The 18,258-nt window shown below is 36.8% G+C and overlaps 1 protein-coding gene across 1 annotated transcript in view; it reads left to right on the top strand.

The window, feature by feature from the left end:
• The window catches only part of VPS54 (VPS54 subunit of GARP complex), a 100,937-nt gene that overhangs the window by 69,892 nt on the left and 12,787 nt on the right, over positions 1-18,258 (top strand). The window contains exons 17-20 of the mRNA XM_003922695.4: positions 246-351; positions 1,216-1,303; positions 1,862-1,983; positions 2,097-2,177. Of these exons, the coding sequence (XP_003922744.1) occupies positions 246-351; positions 1,216-1,303; positions 1,862-1,983; positions 2,097-2,177 (397 nt within the window). The remainder of the gene's footprint in view (positions 1-245; positions 352-1,215; positions 1,304-1,861; positions 1,984-2,096; positions 2,178-18,258) is intronic.

Genomic DNA, 18,258 nt, shown 5'->3' on the forward strand with positions numbered 1-18,258 from the left:
AAGCTGATCCTGCAATCGTACAGAGTAAGTGCCTCTTTAAATTTTGCATTCTAGACACCTCTCTTGTCTTGTGTTAGTCCAGAACCTGCTGTACTAGTAGGCAAAACACATACTTTAACAGTTACCAAGATTATTATATTCTCAGAGATCCTTTGTACCATTAAGTAATTTTAATTTTTGTATGCCAAATCCGTTTGATTTTTCTTGTTTTGATTTCCTACTGGGTCGTTTTTCTTTTCTTACAGAACCGTATTGCTGTTAATAAGAATTATCCTTGAATATTGCCAGTGCGTGGATAATATCCCATCTGTTACTACTGACATGCTTACTCGTCTGTCAGATTTATTGAAGGTGTGTATGACCACCCCATTGTGGAAAAATTGTTCGAAGAATTAGTTTGTGTGACTAATCTTTTAACTCAAAGACATTTCAAGGTCAAGTTATCTCTAAGACATTAGTTTTGTAACATTTGATTGTGGTTGAATCACAACATGTTACTGGAAACAGGCTGCCTGCTTCCTTCTTACTCCACAGTTAGTGATCCTCATTCACCCGTAGAGTTGTTAATGACATTGGAGACAGGAGGTGATTTGTTCGTTAGGTGCTGAACTTGACTGAGGCCACTTAGGTCAAAAAACCTGGACTAGTTTCAAATGTGCATGGAAGGAATTCACTGAACTTTACAAAATTCATCTCACTAAGGTTAGAGATTTTTCTTGCATCATTCTTTCAGAACCACTGATATAAAATGAAAATGTGATTATTTAATTCAGCCATTTTATATTGAGATATTTTAAACTACAAGTATAGAGGAAAGGCTTTATTTTTTTTTTTCAAACCTCTAATCTGTTAATTAATTCTGTTCTGAACTTGAGCTGTCATGTTTTAGCCAAGAAAGATTTTTATAACTTTTGAAAATAGGACTTCCCAATAAGAATGACTGAAACAGAATTTGTTTTGTAAATGCAAACTAAAGATTAATTTCTGAGAACTGGTTTTTAGAATTTTTCAACTTTTTTTGTATCAGTATATATTATCATTTAGAATCCCCCTCTCATTTCTTTTTCATTAAATAGATACTAATTACCTCTACTAGAAAATTAGTTTGGCCATTGAGAGGAAAGGGGAATGTATTTTTAGAACAGTTAGCACATTGCCAGCATATAAAAAATAGTTTTTAATAAATTTTGGGTTTTTTTCTCCTTCTTTTGTTAGTACTTCAATTCAAGAAGTTGCCAGTTAGTTCTCGGAGCTGGTGCACTGCAAGTTGTTGGACTAAAAACAATAACTACAAAAAATTTGGGTATGGATTCTTGCATTTAATTCACTTGCTGAAGTGTTAACAATGATGTCACTGTACTCATCCTGTGTTTATTACACCTGATGTTTTTATGGGTCTCACCAAAGTGGCATTACTCTAAAAATAAATGCTACTTACTCTTTTATGTATACTCATCACTGAAAAAACTAACTGTGGGTAAAAGGTTATGATGCATTTCCCCTCCAAGTATAAGTTACTCAGAAGTTATACCACTCTAGAAAATATTAAGATATAATGTGTATAAAGTATTTAGGGGTGAAAGGTATCCGAATGTCAGAAGAGAATCAGTTGTCTTGTCGTTGTGACACTGATAATACTCACAACTTGAGTTCATTGTGAAAGCAGCATGTTCATTACATTATTCCTTGTGAAATTATTAAACAAAATGAAATATGTTGCTTTCTTCCATAGTGCTCTTCGTTTATGAAATAAACTGGATCTTTATAAAGTAATTGATGTTTTGATTTGATTTGTAATTAAAATCAACTAATACCTTTTTTTAAAATTTCTCCATTACATATTCACTCCCTGGATCTTCAGCTCTTTCTTCACGATGTTTGCAGTTAATTGTGCACTACATTCCTGTGATCCGGGCTCATTTTGAAGCTCGACTACCACCTAAGCAATATAGCATGCTTAGGCATTTTGATCATATCACTAAGGTACTTTTTTATACATTTTCTATTGGAACTTAATAAGTTTATATCCTTAATTTTTAAGTATTTTTAAAATGTTTCCCAGGGACTTTAAAATACAATATCATTTCTCTTTGCAGGACTACCACGATCACATAGCTGAAATATCAGCTAAGCTTGTAGCGATAATGGACAGCTTATTTGACAAGCTGTTATCTAAGGTAATGATCTTTAGAAATTACTAGACTTTGTTCAAAGACATCATGATTTTCTATTTTATAAGGAATCCCTTATAAGGAGTGATAAGATAATCTAACCTTTCATAAGATATTCATAAAATATCTTAATATTCATAAAGATATTTAGTAAAATTTAAAATTTTTTTTTCAGGAGAATGTGACCATGTGCTATGACCAAGACCATCCATCGTGGTCTAACCTGCAGTTACCTAACAAATCAATTTTTTCAGGGTTTAAAACACAACTCAGCAAAATTTTCAGATTTCCAGAATAGTTGATATTCTTATTCTAAGGGTCTGGCAGGAGTAGGAGAGGTGATTGATTCTAAGGATGGTAGAAAACCTATGCAGAAGTATTTTTATGTTAATTCATTTCAACATTCATGTCTTTGTTTTTCACCCCCAATATGTCATCAAATGAAGCAGTGTTCCCCAAAGAATTTACAATTATACTGGGAAAGTATCTTCAGAAAAATGTCATTTAGTCAGCCCCAGTCACTCTTGCCCTATCTTTCACTGTTTCCTTTCCCTAACATCTTCAATTCATGTCTTAGGGGGAAAGCCAAAATTTCATAACTTGAAAGTCTGAAAGTTTATTCAGTGTATACTTTCTGTCCAAGATCATATGTGGAGTAACCTTAATAGCAAGGAACTTTGATTTGCTTTCTATCCTACTTGCATCCTTCGGATTCCAAACTGACAGGAGTAGCAGGTACATAAGAATCAAAAGGATAAGATAAAGTGGTGCCCATTCACTTATACAAGACTACCCCAATATATATTCTATTAGCCTTCAGAATAATGGTATCACCACAAGTCATCTAAAAATCCCCACTATTCAATCATGAGAGAATGAAAGTAAAATAGATAAATAACATCTTATTAATAATACCATTATAAAAGTGGCTTTTACTTTCCAGATTCCTTGAAAGGGTCTCTGACTCCCAGAACAGACTACACTTTGAGAGCCACTGGTGTAGTTGATAATACAGATGTTTTACGCTTCAGTTTTAAGAAGCTCAAGGAATTCATAGTTATTTACAAACATATCTATACTATGTTATGCCTGTTAAATTAGTTTCTAGTACTGTAGGGAGAAAAATTACTGTTTAGAGGTACTTTATTTTCTTCATGAGTGCCAAGTACAAGCTAAATTCAAAAGCAGTTCTATTCTACCAGTTTCCTTTTTGATACACAGCATTCATCCGTGTACCAAAAATATTGCGTCTGCTCTCAAGAAGTTTACCACCTAACAAGGTAGAAGACTGTAAACAGCTAACAGTGGAGAGTGAAGCATGTGTTAAATAGTGAAACTAGGCTTAAGTCCAGGAGTTCCAGCCTTCAATGAGCTGTGATCACCCCACTGAACTTCAGTCTGAGTGACACAGCAAGAAGCTGTCTGTAAAAAAGAAAAAAAATAGTGGAACTATTAATAGACTATGGAATATAATGAAGCAAAACCGAAAATGTGCTAGTACTCTTAAAACTCTGATTTTAATCTGTCACTTTGGTCATCCACTGAGTTTTTGAATAAGAATTACCACAGTGACTAGACTTTTTCCTATGACAACTTACTTTTTTTTTTTCTGTAAAGAAAAAAGAGAATTGTTTAATGGGCTTCCCATGTATGTATCACCTATATTTGTTATTAACAATTTATCTTTTTTGCTAAAATATTTCATAAATTTGGGGCATTATGGTATTTTATCCCTAAATACTTAAGTATGCATTTTTAAAAGCTAGGAACATTTTTACATAACCACACTATTATCATACTTAACAAAGCTAACAATTCCTCAAAATCATCTAATATTTATTCTCCTATTTGAAACTTATTAATTATCTCAAAATGCCTTTTTATAGTAATTCGTTTGGACAAAGGCTTCTAGGTTGCATTTGTTTATTATGTCTCTTAAGTCTTATAAACTAGAACACCCCCCTCCTCATTTAAAAAATATGTATAGCATTGACCTGTTGAAGAATATGGTCAGGCTTTTATAACAGAATGTTCTCTCTGCTATCTTCTCCATTGATGACTTTTCCTGTTACTCAGGAATATTACATTCTTTCTATGTTGACATGTCTCTCTTTGCCACTCCTGTTCATTTGCTTTCATGTGTTGCTCAGGAGTTTGACCCTGTTTTTAATTCATATCAAAATAGCAGACAGTGTTTGGTTTCAGTTTGCCTTTCAGTTCTTAACCTTTCATGTTCTTATTTGAAAATGTAATTTTAGGAAAGAAGGATGACACAGTAATATATGGGTTAATTTTAAGAAGCTGGTAAGTGGCTGGGCACGGTGGCTAACGCCTATAGTCCCAACATTTTGGGAGTCCAAGACAATTAGATCACTTGAAGTCAGGAGTTCAAGACTAGCCTGGCCAATGTGTTGAAACCCCGTCTCTACCAAAAATACAAAAAAAAATTACCCAGGTTTGGTGGTGGATGCCTGTAATCCCAGCTGCTCGGGAGGCTGAGGCAGGAGAATCACTTGAACCCAGGAGGTGGAGGTTGCAGTGAGCTGAGATGGAGCCATTGCACTCCAGCCTGAGCAGCAAGAGGGAAACTCTGTCTCAAAAAAAAGAAGCAGCTAATAAGTAAGGGTACCTTTGCATGTATAGAATGAAACAATATCTAATTGTACTTACAGCTTATGTTCCAACCATCATTCATTTATTCATTCATTCTGTAAGTTACGTATTAATATAAACAGTTTTGTTAGGTATTAGGGATACACAAGGATGAATAAGCTTTTGATCTTATCTTCCAATAGCAAAATATTTAGTCGGGGAAGTAGATCAATGACTATGACAGGATATAGGATATATGTAAAGTGTTATAAATAAGGAACTAATTTAGTGCTGGAGCTTTTTTTGCTTTGGAAGAGATGGTTGTCAGCTGGTGAGGAAGATCTGGGAAAGCCTTATTGATGAGGCATGCGTATAAATTTTGCTTTTAAGGATAGATAAGATGAGAGCAAATGAAATTGAGGTGAAGAGATATCTGAGATAACAGCATAAACAAACATGTTGGTACAAATCTTAAGGCAATTCATCGTCAGGGTTTTGGAGTCAGGTAGACCTAAGTTCAAAGCCCATGTTTGTCACATGTTAGCTATTGAAGGACCTTGGGCAAATTATTATTCTCCTTAAGCCTCAGTTTCTGTCTCTGAATGAGGATAATAGTGGAGCCTATGTCATAAGGTTGTATTAAGGAGATAATATATGTGAATTGCTTTCCTTTCATCATGTATCTGACTATAGCAAGTTCTAGTAAATACTGACGACAATGCTTCTGCTGTGGTTGTTATTAATAGTAAAGATAATAGTTCCATTTGGCCAATGCATCAGAGGGGGCAAACATGAGTGGGAGATGTGGTGGAAAAACAGTAGAGAGCTGTGACTACCAGTAGAAAGCTAAGCAATTTATATCAGGTTTATTGAGGTATAATTTACACTCCGTAAAATTCACCCTTCTAAGTGTATGGTTTAACAAATACAGATAGTAGAACTACAGCAAGTTATAGATCATTGGTAAACATTATCTTGGGCACTTTCTTAGTCAATTCACTCCCCATACTAAGCCTCTGAAAGCTACTGATCTGATGTTTGTCTATATAGTTTTGCCTTTTCCAGAATATCCTCTAAGTAGAATTATACAGAATCTGGTCTACTCTGCCACACTTCATTTAGCATAATGTTTTTGGTGTTCATAGATGTTATAGCATTTGTCAGGGGTTTGTTTTGTTTTATTATAGAGTAGTAGTCATTGTATGGATTCACTACTATTTGTTTATCCATTCACCAGTTGATAGACATTTGAGTTTTCTCTAGTTTTTGGCTGTTATAAAGAAAGCTGTTATAAGCATATATGTACAGTCTTCATGTAGGTATGTGTTTACATTTCTTTAGTATAAATACCTTGGACTAAGATTGGCAATTGTGGATTACGGAAATATAAAACTTTATAAAAAAACTGCAAAAATTTTTCTAAAATTTTCTGAAGTGCATCTTTTTGCCTTTTTAATTGCCATATATAAGAGTTCCAGGTGCTCTTCACCACCACTTTATTTTTTAATGTTAGTCCTCTTGTAGGTGTGTTTGGAGTGATATCTCATAGTGGTCTGAAGTTACATAATGACATGTTAAGCATCTTTTTGTGTGCTTGTTTGCCATTCTTATCTTTTCTATGGTAAAGTGTCTGTTCAGATTTATTGCTTATTTAAAAATATTGGGTTGTTCATCTTCTTATATGAGTTCCTTATATATCTTCGATACAAGTTCTTTATCAGGAGTGTGATTTCTAAGTATTTTCTCCCAGTTTATGGCTTGGCTTTTCATTAGTAGTGTCTTAGAGCAATTTTTGATTTTGATGAAATTCAGTTTAGTTTTTTCTTTTATTGTTCATGCTGCTTATGTTCCATCCCAAGAAATATATATATATTTTTTAAGACAAGAGCTTGCTCTTTTTGCCCAAGCTGGAGTGTTGGGGACCAGTCTGGGACGGCACGTCTGCCGGGGGTCTCTCGACCTGCAAGAGGGTCCCAATACCTGGAAGAGAGCGTGCGCTTAAAGAAATAAAGAAAGAAAGAAAGCGGGGGTCTGGAGGGCCAGATAGGCCATGCCTAAACAGTGAATTTTATTTTTCAAAGGCCAGTAATAAATACACTTTCTTTGCTCTGGTTTACGTCATTGCAAGAGGAAATGCAAATCTATACCTTACATGGCCTATACAATAGAGAAGTCAGATACACAATCAGTGGTTGTAAAAAGTAATAGAATTTCCTGTGACCACAAAGCTTGTTTACATCCAGACATTATTCCTCATGGCTGCAGGTATTTTTGGTTTGATCTTGTTTTGGAACTCAAATGTGAAAAGGTTTTCTGGTTTTGCTCATCAGAATATCTTTTAACCAGATTCTCCTTTGTCTGCTCCTGACTCAACTTATCTTAGCTCCCCCATTCAGGAGTCTCTGAGAGCAACGCCATCCGCCATCCCATATGGTGGCATTTGCTTTGCAAATATCCCCACAGTTAAACCATTATCTAGGCTACAAGGCAGTCCTGCAAGTAAAGAAAAGGTTAAAGCTATACTTAAAGAAAGAGTTATAAAGATTAAAAGCAGAAACTGGTTGCTGGTAGGGAGTCACTCGGTCTAGCAGCACCGCATAGTTTAGGCCCAAACTATATCGTGGTTGATATCAGAAACTGATGATCTATCTTTCAGTTCCTTCTTCCCGATAGCTCGACTGCCTCCAGTAGGAAACTGTGTTTGGGATCAAACTCACCGTATAGTGAGACCCACGCCTTTTGGGGGTCTCACACGGGAATGTTTCCCACACTGGAGTGCAATTGTATGATCTCTGCTCACCACAACCTCCGCCTCCCAGGTTCAAGAGATTCTCCTGCCTCAGCCTCCCGAGTAGCTGGAGGCAGGAGATTATAGGCATGCACCAGCACACCCAGCTAATTTTGTATTTTTAGTAGAGATGGGGTTTCTCCATGTTAGTCAGGCTGCTCTCAAACTCCTGACCTCAGGTAATCCAACCGCCTTAGCCTCCTAAAGTGCTAGGATTACAGGCATGAGCCATCATGCCTGGCCAAGAAATCTTTGTATAACCCAAGTTACCAAGATATTCTCCAATTATTTTTCTAGAATGTTACTGTTTTAGGTTTTATATTTGAGTTTATGATTCATTTCTAGTTGATACTTATATATAAACTGAAGTATAGGTCAGTGTTCATTTTTCATAATTCCAGCACCTTTTATTAAAAAGACTATCATTTCTCCATTGGTACTTTTGTTAAAAATCAATCAACTGTTTTCTTTTGAGACTGTATTCTGTTCCAGTACCACACTGTCTTAGCTACTCCAGCATTATTGTAAATCTTGAAAGAAGGTAATGTGAGTCCTCTAATATTATTCTTTTTCAAAATTGTTTTGGCTATTCTAGGTCCTTAGCTTTTTCCTATAAGTTTTTAAATCAGCATATCAAATACTACTAAAAAGGCTGCTCAGATTTTGATAGAAATTGCATTGAATATATAGATCACTTGGGGGAGAATTGACATTATTGAGTTTTCTGATCCACAAACAGAGTATATCCAGCTTTGTACCAGAGCCAGATTGCACCTGCTAGCCAGAACCTATGTTGTGTATCTCTTCCCAATACTACATTCAGTAACAGCACACTGGTAACTTTGCCCATGGTGTGAATATTTACACCACAGAAATCAGCAAATACTACAAATGAGTGCTTTTCTCCCAGCAAGCCCATTAAATGTCTACCACACACCACTGAGCCTATCTCTTTACTCCTTACGTCTTTAATTTCTTTCATCAAAATTTTGTAGTTTTCAGTAAACAACTATTGCACATATTTTATTAGGTTTACCCCTAAGTATTTGTTGATTTTTGATGCTATTGTAAATGATATTTTTATAAGATTCAAGTTTCCAGTTATTCAGTGCTAGTATGTTAAAACACCATAGATTTTTCTATATTAACTTTTTGTCCTGCATTCTTGCTAAACTCATGTATTAGCTAAAATTCCAATTGTAGATTCTTTGGGATTTTTATGCATACACAGTCATGTTGTCTGCAAATAGAATCTTGCATCGTTTTCAGTCTGTATGTCTTTTATTTCTTTTCCTTGCCTAATGGCATTGGCTAGGACCTTCAGAACAATATTAAATAAAATTGGTAAAAGCAGATATGCTTGGTTTCTCCAATCTTGGGACAAAATATTCAGTCTTTAACCATTAAGTATGATGTTAGCTATACATTTTTATAGGTGTCTTTATCCAGTTAAGGAAGTTTCTTTATGTTTACAGTTTGCTGAGAGGTTTGTATTCAACAAATGCTGAATTTTGTCAGATAATTTTTGTGCATCTGTTGAGATGATCATATGATCTGCCTTTGAAGTGCCTATTTGATTTTGGCATCAGAGTAATACTGGACTCATAAAATGAGTTGAAAAATATTCTTCCTCTTGTATTTCCTGGAAGAATTTGTGGGGAATTGATATAATTTTTTCCCCAAGTTTTAGGGAGAATATACCAGTAAAGCCATTTGGTCTTTGTTCTTATTACAGGCAGGTTTTTAACTGTAAGTTCATTAAAAAAAAAAATACGCATAAAAAAAATATGTGAGTAATCTAATTCTTCTTGAGTACACTTTGGAAGTTTGTTTCATTGAATGGATTTACCCCTTTCATCTGTTAATAATTTGGAAGCATCAACTTGAATATAATATTCCTTTATTCTTTGAATGTCAGTGAGGATCTGTAGTATTATCTGCTCTTTCTTTGATTATATTGGTAATGACATTAATTTATCAAGTCTTCCTCACCCCCCACCCCTTTCTGGCTAGAAGTTTATCACACATTTTGATCTTTTATTTTGATATTTTCCTACACGTCTGTATTATTTTGATATTTTGATATTTTCCTACACGTGTCTGTATTATTTTTCTTTTAACTTGCTTTGGATTGAATTAGCTGTTTTCTGATTTCTCATGGTAAAAGCCCAGATTTTTTATTTGAGACCTTTCTTTTCTTTTCATTTTTGAATATAAGCATTTGATGCTATTTCCCTTTATATACTGCTTTTGTTTTGTCCTGCAAATTTTGATACTCTGTGCTTTTATTTTTACTTCATTCAAAATATTTTATAATTGCTCTTGTGATTCTTCTTTGGCCTTAGGTTATTTGGAAGTCTGTTACTTAATTTCTAAATGTATTAGGATTTTCCAGCAATCTTTGTTTTGATCTCAAGTCTAATTCTATTTTGGTCAGCAAACAGATTTTTTATGACTCCAATTATTTTATGTCTAGGATTTCTTTTGTGACCTAGAATGTGGCCAAAGAATATCTTGGCTAATGTTCCACATGCTCATGAAAAGAAGGTATATTTTGTTCTTGTTGGGTGGAGTGTTCTCTGTATATCAACTAGGTGGTGTTGGTTGGTAGTGTTATTTAGGTCTTTTCTGTCCTTACTGATTTTGTGTCTACTTGTTCTTTCAGTTACTAAGAGATGAGCACTGAAGTTTTTTTACTGTAATTGTAAATTTGTCCATTTTTCTGTTCAGATCTTTGTGAGTTTTTGTTACATGTGTCTTGAAGTTCTATTGCTGGATACATGCACATTTAGGATTATTATGTTTTTTTTTTAATATTTATTATGTGATAGTGCCCCCTCTTTTTTTTTTTTTTTTTTTGAGACAGAGTCTTGCTCTGTTCCCAGGCTGGAGTGCAGTGGCGCGGTCTTGCTCTGTTCCCAGGCTGGAGTGCAGTGGCGCGATCTTGGCTCATTGCAAACTTTGTCTCATGGTTTCAAGTGTTTGTCCTGCCTCAGCCTCCTGAGTAGCTGGAATTACAGATGCCCACCACTACGATTTGCTAATTTTTGTATTTTTAGTAGAGATGGGGTTTCACTCTGTTAGCCAGGCTGGTCTTGAATTCCTGACCTCAAGTGATCTGCCCACCTTGGAGAAAAGTGCTGGAATTAGAGGCATGAGCCACCGCACAAAGCCTGTAATACCGTTTTTATGCCTGGTTATATTCCCTTTTTTGAAGTGTACATTATATAGTACAAATGTAACCGCTCCAATTTTTCGAATAGTGTTTTTATGGTGTTTCTCTTACTATCTTTTGCTTTTAACGTATCTATGCTTTAATATTTAAAGTTAGTTTCTTACACCCAGAATGAAACTGGATCTTGCTTTTTTTCTCTTAATCTGACAATTGCTGTCTTTTATTGACTTATTAAACCATTTAAATATTTTTATATCGTTGAATTTAAATATGCCATGTTGCTAGTTATCTTATGTTTGTTCCTTCTTTGACCAGTTTTCCCTTCTTTTTTCAGATTAATTTTTTTCCCTTTTAAAAATATATTTTTTAAGTTCTGGGATGCATGTGCAGAATTGCAGGTTTGTTACATAGGTATACATGTTCTATGATGGTTTGCTGCATCCATCAACCTGTATCTACATTAGGTATTTCTCTTAATACTATCACTCCTCTAGCCCCCAACCCCTGACAGACCCTGGTGTGTGATGTTTCCTTTCCTGTGTCCATGTGTTCTTATTGTTCAACTCCCACTTATGAGTAAGAATATGCAGTGTTTGGTTTTCTGTTCTTGTGTTAGTTTGCTAAGAATGATGATTTCCAGCTTCATTCTAGCTTCATGTGCCACATTTTCTTTATCCAGTCTGTTATTGATGAGCATTTGGGTTGTTTCCAAGTCTTTGCTATTGTGAACAGTGCTGCGTAAATATACATGTGCATGAGTCTTTATACTAGAAAGATTTATGATCTTTTGGGTGTATACCCAGTAATGGAATTGCTGAGTCACATGGTATTTCTGGTTCTAGATCCTTGAGGAATCACCACACTGTCTTCCAAAATGGTTGAACTAATTTACACTCCCACCAACAGTGTAAAAGCATTCCTATTTCTCCACATCCTCTCAAGCATCTGTTTCCTGAGTTTTTAATGATTGCCATTCTAACTAGCGTGAGATGATATTTCATTGTGGTTTTGGTTTGCATTTCTCTAATGATCAGTAATGAGCTTTTTTTCATGTTTGTTGGCGGCATAAATGTCTTCAAAAGTGTCTGTTCATATTCTTCACCCACTTTTTGATGGAGTTGTTTGTTTTTCTCTTGTAAATTTAAGTTCTTTATAGATCCTGGATATTAGCCCTTTGTCAGATGGGTACATTGCAAAAATTTTCTTCCATTCTGTAGGTTGCCTGTTCACTCTGATGATAGTTTCTTTTGCTGTGCAGAAGCTCTTTACTTTAATTAGTTTCCATCGTCAATTTGGCTTTTGTTGCCATTGCTTTTGGTGTTTTTGTCGTGAAGTCTTTGCCCATGACTATGTCCTGAATGGTATTGCCTCAGTTTTATTCTAGGGTTTTTATGGTTTTGGGTCTTATATTTAAGTCTTTAATCCATCTTGAGTTAATTTTTGTATAAGGTGTAAGGAGGTGTTCCAGTTTCAGTTTTCTGCATATGGCTAGCCAGTTTTCCCAACATTATTTATTAAATAGGAAATCCTTTCCCCGTTGCTTGTTTTTGTCTGGTTTGTCAAAGATCAGTTGGTTGCAGATGTGTGGTGTTACTTCTAAGGCCTCTGTACTGTTCCACTGGTCTGTGTATCTATTTTGATACCAGTACCATGGTGTTTTGGTTACTGTAGCCTTGTAGTATAGTTTGAAGTCAGGTAGCGTGCTGCCTCCAGCTTTGTTCTTTTTGTTAGGATTGCCTTGACTATATGGGCTCCTTTCTGGTTATATAAGAAATTTAAATTAGATTTTTCTAATTCTGTGAAGAAAGTCAATGGTAGCTTGATGAGGATAGCATTGAATCTGTAAATTACTTTGGGCAGTATGGCCATTTTCATGACACTAATTCTTCCTATCCTTGAGCATGGAATGTTTTTCCATTTGTTTGTGTCCTCTCTTATTTCCGTGAGCAGTGGTTTGTAGTTTTCTTGAAGAGGTCCCTCATATCCCTTGTAAGTTTTATTCCTAAGTATGTTATTCTCTTTGTAGCAATTGTGAATGGGAGTTCACTCATGATTTGGCTCTCTGTTTGTCTATTCCTGGTGTATAGGAATGCTTGTGATTTTTGCCCATTGATTTGTATTCTGAGACTTTGCTGAAGTTGCTTATCAACTTAAAGAGATTTTCGGCTGAGACGATGGGTTTTTCTATATATACAATCATGTCATCTGCAAACAGAGACAATTTGACTTTCTCTCTTCCTCTTTGAATACGCTTTATTTCTTTCTCTTGCCTGATTGCCCTGGCCAGAACTTCCAATACTATGTTGGATAGGAGTGGTGAGAGAGGGCATCCTTGACTTGTGCCGGTTTTCAAAGGGAATGCTTCCAGTTTTGCCCATTCAGTATGATATTGGCTGTGGGTTTGTCATAAATAGCTGTTACTATTTTGAGGTACGTTCCATCAATACCTAGTTTCTTGAGAGTTTTTAGCATTAAGAGTCGTTGAATTTTGTCAATGGCCTTTTCTGCATCTATTGAGATAATTGTGTTTTTTTCTCATTGCTTCTGTTTATGTGATACATTACGTTTACTGATTTCCATATGTTGAACCAGCCTTGTATCCCAGGCTTGATTGTGGTGGATAAGCTTTTTGATGTGCTGCTGGATTTGGTTTGCTAGTATTTTACTGAGGATTTTCGCATTGATGTTCATCAGGGATATTGGCCTGAAATTTTCTTTTTTTGTTGCATCTCTGCCAGGTTTTGGTCTCAGGATGATGCTGGCCTCATACAATGAGTTAGGGAGGAATCCCTCTTTTCCTATTGTTTGGAATAGTTTCAGAAGGAATGGTACCAGCTCCTCTTTGTGCCTCTGGTAAAATTGGCTGTGAATTCATCTGTTCCTGAGCTTTTTTTGGTTGGTAGGCTATTAATTGCTGCCTCAATTTCAGAACTTGTTATTGGTTTATTCAGGTATTCAACTTCTTTCTCGTTTAGTGTTGGGAGGGTGTTTGTGTCCAGAAATTTTTTTCTTCTATATTTTCTAGTTTATTTTATAGAGGTGTTTTTAGTATTCTCTGATGGTAGTTTGTATTTCTGTGGGATCAATGGTGATATTCCCTTTATCATTTTTTATTGTGTCTATTTGATTCTTCTCTCTTTCCTTCTTTATTAGTCTGGCTAGCAGTCTATCTATTTTGTTGATCTTTTTGAAAAACTAGCTCCTGAATTCATTGATTTTTTCGAAGGGTCTTTTATGCCTCAATCTCTTTCAGTTCTGCTCTGATATTAGTTATTTCTTGTCTTGTGCTAGCTTTTGAATTTGTTTCTTGCTTCTCCAGCTCTTTTAATCGTGATGTCAGGGTGTCAATTTTAGATTTTTTCCACTTTCTCTTGTGGGCATTTAGTGCTATAAATTTCCCTGTAGACACTGCTTTAACCGTGTCCCAGAGATTCTGGTAGGTTGTGTCTTTGTTCTCATTTGTCTCAAAGAACTTATTTCTGCCTTCATTTTGTTATTTACCCAGTAGTCATTCAGGAGCAGGTTGCTCAGTTTCCATGTAGTTGTGTGGTTTTGAGTGACTTTCTTAATCCTGAGTTCTAATTTGATTACATTGTGATCTGAGAGACTGTTTGTTATGATTTCCATTCTTTTGCCTTTGCTGAGGAATCTTTTACTTTCAATTACGTGGTCAGTTTTAGAATAAGTGCAGTATGGTGCCGAGAAGAATTTATATTCTGTCAATTTAGGGTGGTGAGTTCTGTAGATGTCTATTAGGTCTGCTTGGTCCAGAGGTGAGTTCAAGTCCTGAATATACTTGTTAATTTTCTGTCTCATTGATCTGATATTGACAGTGGCTGTTAAAAAGTCTCCCACTATTATCGTGGGGAAGTCTAAATCTCTTAGTAGGTCTCTAAGAACTTGCTTTATGAATCTGCATGCTCCTGTGTTGGGTGCAGATGTATTTAGGATAGTTAACTCTTCTTGTTGCATTGATCCCTTTGCCATTATGTAACACTCTTCTTTGTCTTTTTTGATCTTTGTTGGTTTCAAGTTTGTTTTATCAGAGACCAGGATTGCAGCTGTTTTTCATTTGCTTGGTAAATTTTCCTCCATCCCTTTATTTTGAGCCTATGTATGTCTTTGCACATGAGTTGGGTCTCCTGAATACAGCACAGCGATGGGTCTTGACTCTATCCAATTTGCCAGTCTGTGTCTTTTGATTGGGGCATTAACCCATTTACATTTAAGGTTAATATTGTTATATGTCAATTTGACCCTGACATTATGATGCTAGCTGGTTATTTTGCCCATTAGTTGATGTAGTTTCATCATAGTGTTGATGGTCTTTATAATTTGGTATGTTTTTGCAGTCGCTGGTACCAGTTATTTCTTTTTATGTTTAGTACTTCCTTCAGGAGCTCTTGTAAGGCAGGCCTGGTGGTGACAAAATCTCTCATTACTTGCTTTTCTGTAAAGGATTTTATTTCTCCTTCACTTTTGAAGCTTAGTTTGGCTGGATATGAAATTCTGGCTTGAAAATTCTTTAAGAATGTTGAATATTGGCCCCCACTCTCTTCTGGCTTGTAGGGTTTCTGCAGAGAGATCCACTGTTAGTCTGATCGCCTTCCCTTTGTGGGTAACCCACCTTTTTGTCTGGCTGCCCTTAACATTTTTTCCTTCATTTCAACCTTGGCGAATCTGGAGATTGTGTCTTGGGGTTGCTCTTCTTGAGGAGTATCTCTGTGGAGTTCTCTGTATATCCTGGATTTTAATGTTGGCCTATCTTGCTAGGTTGGGGAAGTTCTCCTGGATAATATCCTGAGAGTGTTTTCCAACTTGGTTTTACCTCTCTGTCACTTTCAGGTACACCAGTCAAACACATAGACTTTTCACATAGTCCCATATTTCTTGGAGGCTCTGATTCTTTTCATTCTTTTTTCTCTAACCTTGTCTTCATGCTTTATTTAAGTTGGTCTTCAGTCACCGATATCCTTCTTCCCCTTGATCGATTTAGCTGTTGATACTTGTGTATGCCTCATGAAGTTCCTGCTGTTTTTTTTTTTTTTTTTAGCTCCATCGGTTCATTTATATTCTCTAAACCAGTTATTCTAGTTAGCAATTCCTCTAACCTTTTTTCAAGATTCTTAGCTTCCTTGCACTGGTTTAGAACATGCCCCTTTAGCTCGGAGGAGTTTGTTATTATCCACCTTCTGAAGCCTACTTCTGTCAATTTGTCAAACTCATTCTCTGTCCAGTTTTATTTCCTTGCTGGGGAGGAGTTATGTTCCTTTGGAGGAGAAGAGGCATTCCGGTTTTTGGAATTTTCAGTCTTTTGTGCTGGTTTTTCCCATCTTCGTGGATTTATCTACCTTTGGTCTTTGATGCTGGTGAGCTTCAGATGGAGTTTCTGTGTTGACATCCTTTTAGTTGATGCTGATGCTGTTACTTTCTGTTTGTTAGTTTTCCTTCCAACAGTCAGGCCCCTCTGCTGCAGGTCTGCTAGGGTTTGCTGGAGGTCCACTCCAGATGCTGTTTGCCTGTATCACCAGTGGAGGCTGCAGAACAGCAAGGATTGCTGCCTTTTCCTTCCTCTGGAAGCTTTGTCCCAGAGAGGCACCTGCCATATGCCAGTCGGAGCTCTCCTGTATGAGGTATCTGTCAACCCATGCTTGGAGTTGTCTCCCATTCAGGAGGCACAGGGGTCAGTGACCCACTTGAGAAGGCAGTCTGTCCCTTAGCAGAACTCGAGCACTGTGCTGGAAGATCTACTCTCTTCAGAGCCAGCAGGCAGGAATATTTAAGTCTGCTAAAGCTGGGCTCATAGCTGCCCCTTCCCAGAGGTGCTCTGTCCCAGGGAGATGGGAGTTTTATCTATAAGCCCCTGACAGAGGCTGCTGCCTTTCTTTTAGAGATGCCCTGCCCAGAGAGGAGGACTCTAGACGGTCTGGCTATAGCAGCTTTGCTGAGCTGCAGTGGGCGCTGTCCATTTTGAACCTTCCAGCAGCTTTGTTTACAATGTGAGGGGAAAACCGCCTACTCAAGCGTCAGTAATAGCGGATGCCCCTCCCCCCACCAAGCTTTATTGTTCCAAATCAACTTCAGACTAGTGTGCCAGCAACGAGAATGTCAAGCCAGTGGATCTTAGCTTGCTGGGCTCAGTGGGGGTGGGATCCACTAAGCTAGACCACTTGGCTTCCTGGCTTCAAACCCCTTTTCAGGGGAGTGAAGAGTCTTGAGTTCCTGGTCCCACTGGGGTATGAACAAAAAACTCCTGTAGCTAGCTTGGTGTCTGCCCAAACAGCTGCCCAGCTTTGTGCTTGAAACCCAGGGCCCTGGTGGGTAGGCACTGGAGGGAGTCTCCTGGTCTGTGAGTGGTGAAGGCCCTGGGAAGCGTGTAATATCTGGGTCAGAATGCACCGTTTTTTACGGCACAGCCCCTCCTGGCTCCCCTTGGCTAGCAGAGGGTATTCCCTGACCCCTTCCTCTTCCCTGGTGATGCGACGCCCCACCCTGCTTCTGCTCACCCTTCATGAGCTGCACCCACTGTCTAACCAGTCCCAGTGAGATGACCTAGGTACCTCAGTTGGAAATGCAGAGATCACCTGCCTTCTGGGTTGATCTCACTGGAAGCTGCAGACCAGAGCTGTTCCTATTTGGCCATCTTGCCCAGAAGTAGGATTAAATGGTTTTTTATAGTTTCATTTTGTTTAATCTTTAAAATTGGTGTACTATGTTTCTGTGTTTGTTTCTAGTGACCACTCTAGGGATTATAACATACATCTTTAAGTCTACCTTTAAATAATATGATTACATTACTTCCCTGATTGTATAAGAACTTTATGGCAGGATACAGGTTGTCTCCCTCTCCTATTGTGTGCCATTGTTGTTGTGCATTTTACTTCTATGTATTATAAAATCCGTGATACCTTGCCACTTTTGCTTTAGACTATCAGTTATCTTTTAAGGTGATAAAAATGAGGAAAACAATGCCTTACATGTTTATCCTCATTTTTACAAAAAATGAGGGTAAATTTTTGGAGCTCTTTGTTACTTTGGTTGGATCCATCCGATACCATACTCTTCTGCCTGAAAACATCCAGTTAATATTTCTTGTATATATAGCTTCCAGCAATGAATTGCCTCAGTTTTTGTCTGAAAGAGCCTGTGTTTCCTCTTCATTTTTCAGAGATTTTTTGCTAGATTTAGAATTCAGGTCAGTTGTCTTCTGGCTTGCACAGTTTTCAACAAGAAGTCTGCTGTCATTCTTTGTTCCTGAGACATTACTTTGTAAGGTCTCTTTTCACTCTACTTGCTTTCAAAATATTGTCTTTAATTTTCAGCAGTTTGATGGGTCTAAGTTTTGTGGTTTTTGATCATGCTTTAGTTTCTTCTGTGCTTCTTGGTCCTGTTGTGTGTGTTTCCTTTTTTACAGTTTCATTTTCTGTTTTGAGATTTCTGTTTCATTAGATCCTTTAACATGTTAGTCAATTATTTTATTTTTTATTTTACTTTATTTTTTGTTTTATTTTTGAGACAGAGTCTCATTCTTT

This window comes from Saimiri boliviensis, chromosome 1 (genome assembly GCF_048565385.1).
Source record: "Saimiri boliviensis isolate mSaiBol1 chromosome 1, mSaiBol1.pri, whole genome shotgun sequence".
Classification (NCBI taxonomy): domain Eukaryota; kingdom Metazoa; phylum Chordata; class Mammalia; order Primates; family Cebidae; genus Saimiri; species Saimiri boliviensis.